Raw genomic sequence first — 12,986 nt, forward strand, 5'->3', positions numbered from 1 at the left:
CACCCCAGCCGGTACCCACGGGGCCTGAGGCTCCCCTGGTGCCAGCAAGAGCCACAGGGCAAGAATGCAGCAGTGAGGGGAACATCACGGCCAGCATCCCTGTGCTGCCCCGAGCCCAGCCTGCCCTGCCTTCGGGGCGATCACCGCCCGCAAAGCCCCGGGGGACGTCTGGAACGCCACTCCGAGAGGCCAGCGGGGTCTCCAGGTGGGGGGGCGGTCCGGCTGTGACTACAAGCCCCATCAGGCCGCTGAGGAGGAGGAGGAAGGCGGAGGAGGAGCCGCGGCTGTCGGCGGGGCGGTGCGGGAGCGGCTTAGTTCGGCGGCGGCGGGCGCTCGGCGGGACGCGGCGGGCGGGCAGCGGCAGCGGCGGCGTCGGGGCGGCCGCGCCTTCGGGAGCGCGTCCGGCAGCGGCTCCGGGAGCGCCTCCCGCCGCCTCCGCCGGCCGGGCCGGACCGGGGCTGCCATGGGGCGGCCGCTGTGAGCGCGGCGGCGGTGGGGCTGCGCCTCTCGCCCCGGCCGGGGCTCCCCTCCATTGTTCCCGGGAGCGGCGGCACCGCGCCGCCGCCGCCGCCCGCGGGGCTCCGGTGAGTAACGGCCGCCGCTCTCCGCGCGGGGGGCGGCACCGGGACCGCGGGGCGTCGCTTTGTGTTCCGCGGGGCTGGCCCGGGGGCTCGGTCGGGGGACGGGGCTCGGTCGCGGCCGAACCCCCCCAGGTGCGCCTCGTTGCCCTGGCGGGGCGGCTCGACGGCGGCATCGGCGCGGGGGGGGCTCCGCCTTGAGGGACCCGGGGGTTTGCGGGCAGCGGGGCGGTCCGGTGTGCGGGGCTCGGGGGCCCCGGGCCGTTCCCGGGGTGCAGCCGCTCGGCGGGCAGCAGTTTGGGAAGGCGGCGGGTCCGACCCCGTCCATCGGCCGAACCGAGACTGGAACCGCCCCCACCGTCCCGACCCCGAATCCCCTCCCGGCCGCGGGGGAGCCTGGCGGGAATCGGGGGTCGTTTTCCGAGTCGCTGCCTGGCCCCTTATTCCCCAAAAGTAGCTGAGCGGGAGCCTTGCGGCTTCCAGAGAAAAATGGAGAAGGAGCTGTGTTTGGTGTGTTTCAGTTCTGGGATCCCGGGGCGGTCAGCGGGAATGGAGGCGCTGGAATAACGCCGTCCCAGAGCTGGTGCTTCCCTTTGTGTGTCCGCGCCGGTGGGGCTCCCGGAGCCGCCGCATCCCAGCGCCGTGCGGGCTCCGGGAACCGCTCGTCCGCCCACGGCGGAGGCGCCGGGAGTGCGGGGAGGCGGCGGCGACACCTGCGATGGCGGGTGACCGCCGCGCCGATGCGGTCACCCTCGGCACCCGGAGGGATCGGTTGCAGAGGGGTTTGGTTGTGCTTTTTGTGGTTCTGGGGCCGGGAGACGTGGAGGTGGCCGCTGGCCGCGTGTGGGGACGGAGCAGAGCGTGTGTGCGTTCAGGTGACGCCGAGGAGCTCCACGGCTGCCTCGCCGTTCCCGTTCTGCCCGGGTTACCGAGTTACTGCCCCGTGTCCCGGACCGCGGCGGGCCGGGGCAGCTCCCTCCCGGCAATGTTTAAACCCGGGCAGTCGGTGAACCCAGCGGCTCTCACGGTCGCGCTCGGAGGGACGCTGGGGCGGTGCGCCGCTGGAGGCGGTGGTTTCTCCGCCGGGGCTCTCCGGTGCCGACGAGCGGGATGCCAGCACGGGAGGGGGCGCACGGAGAGCCCCCCGCGCGGCGCGGGGACGCCGCGGGAGCGAGGGCCCTGCAGCCCCCTGCTCTGGCTCGCAGCCATCTTCCCCACTCGGGAGCACTTCCTCCCTTAATCCCTGCGCTGGCTGGCACGCACTGCTGCCTTTTCCTTGTGTTGCTCCCAGAGGATTAAAATAAATCGCCCCTGCCCCGGCAGGGTGCAGGCACGAGTGGTGCCGGGCTGAAGGCAGCCGGCGGGAGCCTCGTCTGGGCTGTTCTGCACACAAGGTGCCTGCCCTGGCCATGCGGGAAGGGTCACTGCCAGAGGTGAACTGGAGCTCCCTCTTTACCTACCCACCTAAAAACATAACCTGAGCCGGCAGCCTTATTGTCTCCAGCCCCAGGTGGAGCCCCCCCAAATCCTGGCTGCTGGAAATGGCTGCTTGCAGATGCTCATCCCATCCTGAAAATCCAACTTTCTGACCCTTTAGGGACCTTCTGCTTCTGGACATGATGGCAATTGTGTGTCCTTCCCCTCTCAATGGCTTTCCTTGGAGGAGTGCAACGTAGTGAAAACCCAATCCAGCTCCCTCCCGGGCTGGGTAATGGGTCTCTGTCCCTGCCTGGGATGGCAGGCTGTGATTGTGTCCCAGTGTCCTCGTCCTTGACCAGTCTCCTCCCAAAGCAGTCAAGGGGTCCAGCCCAGTACAGATTTTTGGGTATCAGTGGTTGTTTTGTATATCTGAAAATCAAGTCTTGAGGTAGGGAGGGATCCCTGGTGTGAGGATGCTTCTAGAACTGTGATGGTTTTGTGGAGATCTGTGGGTGTGGCTGGGCGTCCTTCCTGCCCCATGTCCCAGGCTCTCCCACCACTGGATACCTTCCCACAGCTCGGTGCTGGAGGTGGCCCTGGTAGCCCTAAGACCTGGCAGCCAGCTGGGAAGGGTTAACATGCTCTTTATGCTGCACAGTTGGATATTTATTTTTCCAAGCATGTGTCTGCTTTAAGCATTACAGGTTTTCCCTACAGTTCCATGTGCAGTTATGTTTGCCTTTTATTTCAGCAAATACTTGGTTCTTGACCTGAGCCACAGGTTGGAGCACGAGGCACTGGGCAAGGGAAAGGCTTCGCTCCTGCCGCCCACGGATTGTGCCTTTGGTGTGTCCTTCTTCCCCAAGGGCAGCTGGAGGGCTGCTTTTGTTGTGCCTCAGAGGAAAAGGAGTCTCTTTTCATGTGCTTTGGAGCTGAGGGGCATTTGTGCCAGGCAGGGTGGTCTGCTGGCAGTCACCACCTCCCCTCTGAGGGACAGGGACTGCGCCTGATTGGGCACAGTCTGCCACCTCGGGCTCCTGATGCTGTGCAGACCCAGGAATTGAGCTCAGACTCCTCTCCCTGCTGGATTTGGCCTGTCCCTGTTCTTTTCCTGCCTGCTGTGTTAGCCGCTGGCTGCTGGTGCCAGGGCAGCCCGGACGTTCTGACGTGGTGAATGCCACGGGCCATCTCTGCCCCAGCAGGGAGGCAGAGGAAAGGAGCCAGAGCCCCCCAGCCCCACTGAGCCCATGGCAGCAGCCACCCCCATCACATCCAGCACACAGGGATCAGACTGGGGCTCCCCTGCAGATGTCACAGCATTGCAGGGCTCCGACCCTGGCTGGACACCCTGCTCCTGCACCAGCTCCTGTGCTTGGCACCTCAGCTGCATTCCAGAGATGAGCCACAGGACAGGAAGGGGCTTCCCCTCTCAGAGCCACTCAGCTCAGAGCCAGGGGGTGCATCTGCTGTGCAAGTGGGAAGGTCCTGTCTGTGCAGTGTCCCTGGGACAGCTCAGCCCTGTGACTCAGGGCTGTGGGAGATGCGAGGAGCGAAAGTGCAGCCCTCAGGGTCCCTGAGGGCAGTGAGAGACAGGTTGCACAAGACTCCTCGTGGACACACTGGTGTGCAAAGGCAGTGTGAGAACATCTTTCCTGGTACACAGGGAGCATGTGCCCCTGGAGGGTGCATGGATGGGCACAGGGTTGTCCATCACCACTCCAAAATAGCTCTGTGGGTGTAATGGCTGGTTGTAATTGCAGTTTTGGAGGCAGGTCTCCGAGGGGCACTTAGCCCTGGCTCCTCTCTAGCTGCTTCTGTTTTTAGTTGTTTGAATCCACCCCGGAGCACTAAATTGCAGTGTGCTGGGGCCACGGGGAGTGGGGATGGTGCCCAGTGCCTGGCAGGAGCCAAGACCCACCCTGCCCAAGCTGCCATCCTCCAGAGCAAATGGTTTCCTGTTGGGATTTATATAAAAGCTCTATAAACACTGAAAAGAGCCATGCTGTTGTTTGCACAGGTAGAAGCACTCTCCCCACTTCCTTGCCTCCTTCCCATGTGGACACCAAGGAGTCATGAGGGCAGGTGTCTTGGGGTTCCCCAGTTTCCCCTTTTCCCTTGGGAAGGAGGAAGAGGTCTGTGCTGCCTCTTCAGCATCTCTGAGCACTGAGATTCCCTCGCATGCTGCTCCAGGAGGAGCAGTCAGGGTGCGTCCCAGTCCTCCTACCCTCCAGAAAAGCCATGGCTGCTGCACCCTCCCTCACTGCCCTGGGAAGCTGACCATCCCTGTGTGCTCTTGCTGGGTCCTGGCACCCTTCCCTCTGTTCCTCCCTTCCTCCCTCCCAGTGACCGTCTCAGCCACGGGACAGCTCTGTGCTGCCGAGCCATCCCTACGCCATGGAAATATCCTGCTGTCAAGCCCCTGAATCAGCTGGAAGGCACCCGCTCCGAGGTGTATCTGGAGAAGGGCTCTGCTGTGTGCGAGCCAGCACTGACTCATTTTTCAGGAACTGGAGGCACTGGGCTCCTCTCCATCCCTCCATCCCTCCCCTCGGCGCGGGGCCGGCTCGGGAGGCCCACGCAGACGCTCCGCATTAGGGCATGTTCCGGGGAGCATGTGCTGTCGATAAACAAAGCCACTGAGAGACAGAAAATAATTTCCAGAAATACCAAAGACCTTTCTTTTCCCCCCGCTCAAAGAATTCCACCTCCCCTTTCCAAACCCAGATAAATCCCGAACATTCAACAACTATGTCCAAGCACTACCCAGTGCCTGGGAGCGCTGGTGTTGGAGATAACACCAGTGTTTGCTGGGTGCCCTTTTCCCTGCCCGACTCCTTGTGTCAATAGTTTGGGTCCCAGATATTCCTGTGACAGCCAGAGCAGTTGGGCAAGAAGGAGGCAGCTGGAGCCCCCACAGCTGCACCCCAGCTGGGCTTCCTTTGGGTGCAGAGGCTGTAAGCCCTTTGGGGCTCGTGGTTGCTCAGCCCATCCCTGGGGAAAAGCCACCACTCTGGGCACAGGCAGCGCAGGGTCTCACACTGGAGCAGGAGAGGCAGAGACCAGAGCTCCAGGAACCGAGTGCGTGGGGAGGATGAGTAGCAGTTTATTACTCACGACGATTATTACTCACTGTTTTTAACAGTGCGTACTTCAGCCCAACGCCTTTCGGCGAAGGGAAGCGCCGGTTCCCGCGGCAGGTCGGGGAACGCACAGCACGCGGCAGCGGGGAGAGCGACCGGGTGAGCTTGGGATGCTCGGCAGGGGCTGAGGGGCCTGGAGGCACAGCTGTACCCCGGGAGGTGACTCGGGGAAGGGTTTGTGGGGTGCTGTTGTCCTGTCCACCTCCTGGTCCCTGTAATTGTCCCAGAGCTCCCGCTGCCAGCGGCGCCCTGGCCGGCGCTGCGCGGGTTGTGCAATGGCTGGGCAGGATCTCCTCGGCAGAGCCCGGCGGGACCATTGGCGATGGCCAGCGTCGGGACTGATCCCAGGCTGCTGCCGAGGTGCAGATGTGGCGCGGGGGTGGAGCACAGGGGCTTGTTCCCATCCGCAACGCTCGGAGCAGTCGGCCGGGGGCGGCTGGGTCCGGGCCCCAGCGTCCCCTGGAACGTGTCCTGGAAGAGCTCCATGCTCCTGGCACGGAGAGAAGGAGGGATGGTCAGAGGGAAGGAGGAATGAGGGCCATGGAGGGCACAGCACAGCACCCTGAGGCAGGATCAGGCTCTGCTGGGCCTCCCTGTGCCAAAACCCAGCTCTGGAGCTCCCTGCACTGAGCAGTGTCCTGGAAAGGGATGGGGACCTGAGGGGATGGGTGGGCTGCAGAGCCCAGCATGAGAGCTGGCAGGAATGAGAACGAGTTGCAGAGCTGGCCCAAGATGCCAGGGGATTTCTCCCCACACAGCCACTTCAAAAACAGCTGTTGGTGGAAAGAGATCGGCTGCAGCTGGCTGACCCTCTGGCTCCAGGAAGGCCTCTCCAGGGGGGTGGCTGCTGTGTGCCCTATGGATCCTATGGGGAATGGAGGGGGCTGGAGTTTGCAGTGAGAGCTGCTTTGCTAGAAGCGGCACAGACAACATGAGATTTTGCTCTGAATAAGGGATTTCCCTCAGTGAAGCCATGGCTCAGCAACACCTGACAAGTGCAGGAAGAGGAGAGCAGGAATCTCCCTTTCTTTAACTGGCGTTAATGTTTCTCTCACCATTCTGGGAATTCTTGCTGCATTTGGTTCTGCTTCGCCAGCGCTTTCACTCTTGACACATCAGCGCTTTTACACAGGGAAACATAACCCTGCCAGTCAGTTCCAGGTCGTGTCAGGCTGCTGAGGGGTCTGTGGAGACCTGCCACCGAAGTCTGGGGGCATCCCTTAGTGCAGGGACATCCCTCCATGCAGGGACATCCCTCGGTGCAGGGACACCTCAGTGCAGGGACATCCCTCGATGCAGGGACACCTCGGTGCAGGGCCATCCCTCGATGCAGGGACATCCCTCGGTGCAGGGCCACCCCTCGGTGCAGGGACACCTCGGTGCAGGGCCATCCCTCGATGCAGGGACATCCCTCGGTGCAGGGCCACCCCTCGGTGCAGGGCCATCCTGCTGTCTGGGGGACGCAGGAGCAGCATCGCCCTGAAGGCAAGCGCGCGCACCGTGCAGCTGTGCTGGCTGGTGGGATGTGGGGGAGCTGGCCCTGCCTGACTCTGCTTTCCTCCTTCCCAGCTTGTAGGGGCTGCCAGCCCTGCGGAGCCGCCCCTGCGCCCGCGCGGGGCCCCATGGAGTGGCAGTTGCGGAGCCCAGTCGCCGAGCAGTAGCTGCAGCAGTGGGATGTGGACCTGGCGGTGCCTCATCCTTTGGGCTGTGCTGGTCGCAGCCGCGCTCTCCGCTGCCCGGCCGGCCCCCACCCTGCCCGAGCAAGGTAAGAGCACGGCCCGGTGCCCCACTCCCTCGTCCTTTCTGTTCCTCCTGGGCCACACCAGCTGCTCTTCCCTGCGGCAGAGGCAGAGGCTGCCGTGTGCTCCAGCTGTGGGGCCACCAGCGCATCCCCAGTGCCACCTCTGGTGTCACCCGGCTGCCTGGGAGCTGGTGCCTCTGGGGATGTGGCACGTGTTGTCCCCAGAGTGGTTTCTGTGGGCACAGAAGTGGGTGTGTGGCCCAGAAGTGCCTGGGGACATTTTAAACCTGGAGAAAAATTGTGGCAAACCTTGATCTGTTGTTTGGAGGAGGATGCAGAGCCCTGGGGGCTGTGTCCCCACTGGGGTGGCTCTGTGTGACGGCGCTGTCACCTCTGTGACGATCTGTAACCCGGATGTGCGTGAAGCTGCTCCCACCCTGTTGGCCCCACTGGGGTGACCCTGGGCTCAGCCAGTGGGGATAAAGGTTTGGGTGCAGGGTACTGGTTCAGCTTTTGCCAGCTGGCAGTGCTAGGGATGAATGCACCCTGCAGAAACCCTCGGCATGCTCCGGTGTTGCTCCCAGCTGGGAATGCCCAAGGTGGGGTTCAAAGCCAGGGTCGGCTCATGTGCAGTTCAAACCTCTGCTCCATGGGGCTGGGGAGTGCAGTCCCTGACCAGGACATCCCTTGTTATTGCTGCTGTCCGCCAGGAGCAGGGCTGGTGGCAGTGGCCAGGGGTGCTCCTGCCTCAGCCTGGCTCAGCTCTGCTGTGGGGGCACCCCAAGGCTCAGGGATGGGCCAAGTGGGTCGCCCGGCCCTGGGCAGAGCCGGCCCTGGCAGAGAGCCCCGCTCCGGCCGTCAGAGCCTCGGCCCTCGGCGAGGCAGAGAATAACCAGAGCCGGCAGCGGGACTTTGACTCGCTCCTTTTGGTTCTAATTACCCAAGAATGTCTGGTCTGTGGGCACTGCTCTGCTGGTTAAGACTCGCTCCCCCTTCCCCCTTCCTCCCAGCAGAGCCCTGAAAGGCCGATTGCCGGTGTGGCCGGCATGGGCACAGCGCTGTGAGGTGCCCGGGGTCCCCCCAGGCTTGGGGTGGAGCTGGCAGCCGGCAAGTTGCCGCTGCTGCAGCTGCACTAGCCCTGGTGGGAGATTCCTGGGTGGTGCTGGGGGTGGCACCTCTGCCTGGAGCAGCGGGTCACACCCTGCGAGGTGACACCCCGGGAGACAGCCAGAGCCGTGCGTGGTCCCTGGGGAGCTGAGCTCCGGAGAGGAGCCTGGGCAGAGCTTCACTCACAGGGACCATTGCTGAGATTTTTCCACTGGCGTGCCTGCTCCCCGCATCTGTAAACAATGCGGTTGACAGTGGTAAACATGTTTTTCTCAGGAGATTGCTCTTCCTGGAAGAGGTTTCTCAGCAGTGTTTGGGGTAAGGATGGCTCTGTGCTGCCAGGAGAGCACCACCTGCAGCCCCAACCCTGGCTGTGGCTCTGAGAGAAGTGTTGGGGTGTTCAGGCTGAGGAGAGCTGATTGAGCACAGGTGAATTTTGGGGTGCATGAGGAGCCCTGCAGCTCCTGGAGGGTTTGGGAGCCGCGTCAGGCAGTGGCAGGGGAGGAGAGAGGCTGGAGAGGAGGGAGCTGGTTCCTCGCCAGCCTCATGCCAGGGCTAACAATAACCTCTGGAAACGTTTCCCGACATGGTTCTCACCAGGGCGGCCCAATTAGTGCCACAGCAGGAGCCCGGCTGGGGCAGAATCCGTCCCTTGGCTCGGGAGCCGGCTGGTGGGAACAAAATGTTCCCAGCAGGATGTGTGGGATGGGAAGAGCCAATGCTGGGCCGGGACCTGCAGCCAGGGCTGAGCCACCGGCACCTTTCAGGGGCAGGCTCTGACCCAGCCCCAGGGGTTTTGGGGTGCCCAGGGCTGTGGATGGGGTTCAGCTGCCATGCTGAGGGCCAAAGTGTCCTGGGGGCCCAGATGTCCGTCCTTCCCCCATGGCACAGTGACTCAGGAGCATCCCCCATCACCCCGGGGGCAGCAGCAGCCCTCGGGTCCCTCAGTGCTGGAGGCAGCAGCTTTCCCGGACTTTGTTCTGCATGTTTATGGGGTTTCAGTTTACTCCCGGTTCTGAGGCAGCTAAGCTCCCTTCTCAGGGAGGAGTAATCCCCCGCGGCCGGCCAGCGGCCTGGCCTCACGTGGAGGGGGGTTCAGCTCTGGCCCCCCTCTCCCTGTGCTGCGGGAGGGAGTTTGGGAGCTCTGCTCGTCAGGGGCTCCCTCCCAGTACCAAAAAATCTGGAGCAAATAAAACATTAACAGGCATTTACTGCATTTTATAGTTACCTAAATTTGGAGGTGGTAAAAAAACCCTGGTTAAGGGGAAAAGCCAAGAAATTTCCATGCGCAGCCTCTGTCCCTCCCTCGCACAAAGCCGCTCTTTGTCTCCAGGTTAAATAGAAACCTGCAGAAAATTGCCAAGGTTTTTTTTCCCTCTCTCCTTGTCTGCCATTGTCCCAGCCGCTGCTCAGGCATCTCCTCGCAGGGGGCTGCCATGGCCCTGCAGGGGTGCCGAGTGGATTGTCCTGGGGAGCGTGTCCCGGGGCGGGGGTGGTCCTGCCTTGGGCCGATTGGTTTTGGGGCACGCTGGGCCCCAAACTGCCCCAGTGCAGCAGATACTTCCCCAGGGGATGTGTTTGCACTCCACAGCACAGGGGATTTGGCTGCAGCCCCCTTCCCGTGGGGCAGGGGCCGGGGGCTGCCCCATTTCCCAGGGCTGCTGGCTGCCCAGCTGGCCACAGGCTTAACCCCCCCCGGCCATCTGCTGGCCAGCAGGGGCCCTGGCTCCCGGGGCTTTGTTGTCCCCAGCTCGTCCAGGGGGTCTTGCTCTGGAGCCTGCAGGAGCCAAACGTCCCGGGCAGGCAATGTGCTCAGCCCAGGTAGCCTGGGGGAGCCCACGAGGGTCTTTGGTTTGTGCCCACTGCTCCCCATGGCGCTGCTGACCCTCGTCTCTGTCCTCCCCATTTCCCTGCTGCCCAGTCCCTCCTGGTTCTTGCAGCTCTAGGTGTCTCCCACCAGTGCCTCGGGGAGCCCAGGGGATCCCATTTGGAGTGGCTGACTCCTTGCTGGAGCCCCACGAGCAGCCCAGGGACTCCCTGCCAAGCCTGCAGCCTCCTGCGCTTCTGCTGTTGATGGCAGCAGCCCAGGAGTGTTCCCGGAGCTCAGGGGGCCCAGCAGCACCCCCAGACCCCGCTGCTGCAGCTGCCCGGTCCGGCTGCCGTGGCTGCGTCCCCTCCCAGCCTGCCGGCCCGGCTTTGTTCCGTCCTCCCGCCTTTCCACTCGGATGCTGTCACTCCGGCCCTTAATTGAGGAGCAAAAAAAAAAAAAAAGAAATAAGAGTCTTTGGGAAAAGCAGTCAGAGCCTGGGCTGTGGAGCTGCCCCGAGGGGAGCAGAAGGGTCCCCGAGTGTGGAGCCCCCAGCGTGGGGCTGGGCAGGAGGGAGGTGAGCACAGGAACGGACACTCCATTCCAGCAGTGAGCCAGGGCCAGGCAAAGCCAGCCAAAAACTGTGGGTTGGGGTGTTTTCTTGTGACCCACGCCCGGGGGGAGCGATGGAGAGGTGTCTGTGCCCCAAGCTGCCGCCTCCAGGGCTCTGAGCGAGGCCGGGGGGCCCGGGGGAAAGGCGTGGGTTTTATCCTGATGGCTTTGCAAACTCCCAACGCGCCTGGTAATTAAGTGCTGCTTCATTTGCGGCGCAGGCTGGGAGAGCAGGAGGGCCTGAAGCGGGACATAAATCCCATCTCCCTGCGGAGGAGGCCAGGGCCCCTGGCTGGCTCGGACAGGAGGAGCTGGGGGTGCCCTGAGCACTCCAAGAGCCACGTGTGCCGTGAGCCCGTGGTGCTCGTGTGCTGGCAAATCCCTGCTGCAGCTTTCCCGGGTGCAGGGATGCGCGGGCTCCGGAGCAGCCGGGATGCTGCACCTCGGGACGTGCCCCCGGCACAGCCCGGGCTGGGGGACACGGCAGGGTGAGGAGCTGTTTGAATCAAAAAGAAGCCAATCCCCACGTCCCGGTGAGCGCTTCCTGTTGGGATTAGTGGGGCTGCCGGGCATGTGTGTGCTTTTTCTTCAGGAAATACCTTCGGAAAGCCCCGCTGGGGTCTCCAGGGCAACCGGCGCCTGCGGCTCCGCGCCCCCCGCCCGCATTGTCCCCGCGCCGCTTTGTTGGCCCCTTTATTGCCATCGTCACCATCGCCATGGCCAACACAGCCTGTGGTTTTCTGTGCTTGCAGGGTGCACCCCGGGCTCCCCGCGGTGCCTGCCCAGCCTGGGGGGCACGGCCATCACGGAGAGAGGGGGACACAGTGAGCGTATGCAGCTCCTGTCGGCGGGGCTGCCCCGTGTCCCTGTCCCTGCTCTCCCTGTCCCTGCTCTCCCTGTCCCTGCTCTCCTGTCCCTGCTCTCCCTGTCCCTGCTCTCCCTGTCCCTGCTCTCCCTGTCCCTGCTCTCCTGTCCCTGCTCTCCCTGTCCCTGCTCTCCCTGTCCCTGCTCTCCTGTCCCTGCTCTCCCTGTCCCTGCTCTCCTGTCCCTGCTCTCCCTGTCCCTGCTCTCCCTATCCATGCTGTCCCTGTCCATGTTGTCCCTGTCCCTGCTGTCCCCATCCCTGTCCCTGCTGTCCCCATCGAGGGCTGGCCCCAGGGGAGCCGGTGACAGTTCTATGCACTTGGTGACACCCACCCTCCATCTGGCCAATGCTCTTGGGCTCAGCTCCACTCCCGGTTCCATTTCAAAGTTGGAATAAAGTAATAAACCCCTGGCAGCTGCCCCACCATGGCACTGCACGGCTTCTGGGGGTGCTCACGGAGGCACCAAGGGCTGGAGCTGCCCCTTGCCTCAGTGGGGACCTTGAGGTGTGAGCCCTCCTGTCCCCTGGGGTGGACAAGGTCTGTGGGACTGGTGTTCCCATGCTCTGCTCGCTGTCACCTTTGTTTGCTCAAAGGGGCTGTGGCCAGCCCCACAGCTCCCAGCTGAGGTGAGGACTCCCACTAACCGACCTTTGTGCAGTGCTGAGAGCTCCCAGAGCCTCGGGGATGAGAGCCAGGCGTTGGTCTGGCTGCTGACCCTTTGGAGAGGTGGCCCCCCGTGGGCTGTGCCCATGCGGGGCTCTGCCGTGGCGCTGTGTGGCAGGGCTGTGCCCAGTGCTGTGGTTTAAGGCACAGAAAGCAGAGGGGGGTGTGAGACAGGGATGTATCACGCTGATGAGACCAGCAATCATTAACCAAAGTGGAGGCCACACCAGTGCCACGCTCACACGAGCAGTGCCCCCACTGCCAGCCCGGTGCCATCTGTGCTGTGGCAGCAGCCACAGTGCTCCCTGCCTGCCAGGGCCACAGTGCTGCTCAATCCTGCCGAGAGGCTGAGCAAGCCTGGCCATGCTCCTTAGGCTGTGAATTCCTTCTCAGGCCAGTCCACCAGGCTGCATTTTCCACCTCGTCCCGAGTGCCAGAAGAGTGACATGGGTGATGGAAGGGCAGTGCCCACCGTGCCCTCTGCCTCTCCTCTCGTGCCGTGGGTGATGGAAGGGCAGTGCCCACCGGGCCCTCTGCCTCTCCTCTCCATCCATCACCTCAGCACCCCCAGTAGTGCTGCTGATGCAAACCAGCCCTGGCTCAGTGGGGCTGGAAGCTTTGAGAGGGGACCTGGCCCCACGCCCAAGGGTCTGAAGGAGCCCTGGCACTTGCATAGCATACCCAGGGACCTGCGGCCATTGGGAAGGGACCCTCCTGAGCCTGGAATGCTGCTTCCTCAAGCCCTGGCATCGGGCTGGGGTCTCTCAAAACTTCCCCTCCTCCAAAGATCTTTTCCATCCCCAGGATACCACTTCACATTGCCCAGGTGCAGCTGGGGGATGCTGGTGGAGCTCAAGGCTGGCCTAGAGCTCTGCCCCAGTTTCGCTGCAGGGCTGTTCAGTTCCATAGGGAAGCTTGCTGATGCATGGGATGGGGCAGAGCTGGGAGCCAGATAAGAGCAGATGTGGCTGCAGCACTGGACTCGTGCTGGTTTGGGTTTTCATGGCTGTTTGTTGCCTGCTGGCCTTGCTCTGTGTGAAGAGGGCAGGATGG

General features: G+C 63.3%; 1 protein-coding gene across 6 annotated transcripts in view; it reads left to right on the top strand.

Moving 5' to 3' along the window:
- The first annotated feature begins 387 nt into the window (after positions 1–387).
- The window catches only part of FGFR1 (fibroblast growth factor receptor 1), a 29,173-nt gene continuing 16,574 nt past the window's right edge, over positions 388–12,986 (top strand). Inside the window, exons 1-2 of one of the 6 annotated variants that reach the window (XM_085559128.1) lie at positions 388–584; positions 6,707–6,902. In XM_085559128.1, coding sequence (XP_085415254.1) covers positions 6,812–6,902 — 91 coding nt within the window. In that variant the 5' untranslated portion in view covers positions 388–584; positions 6,707–6,811. The remainder of the gene's footprint in view (positions 585–6,706; positions 6,903–12,986) is intronic. The other 5 variants (XM_085559125.1, XM_021535885.4, XM_085559124.1 and 2 more) reach the window with 5 other exon arrangements.

The sequence above is a fragment of the Lonchura striata genome, chromosome 22, assembly GCF_050655825.1.
Source record: "Lonchura striata isolate lonStrDom1 chromosome 22, ASM5065582v1, whole genome shotgun sequence".
Taxonomy (NCBI): Eukaryota; Metazoa; Chordata; class Aves; order Passeriformes; family Estrildidae; genus Lonchura; species Lonchura striata.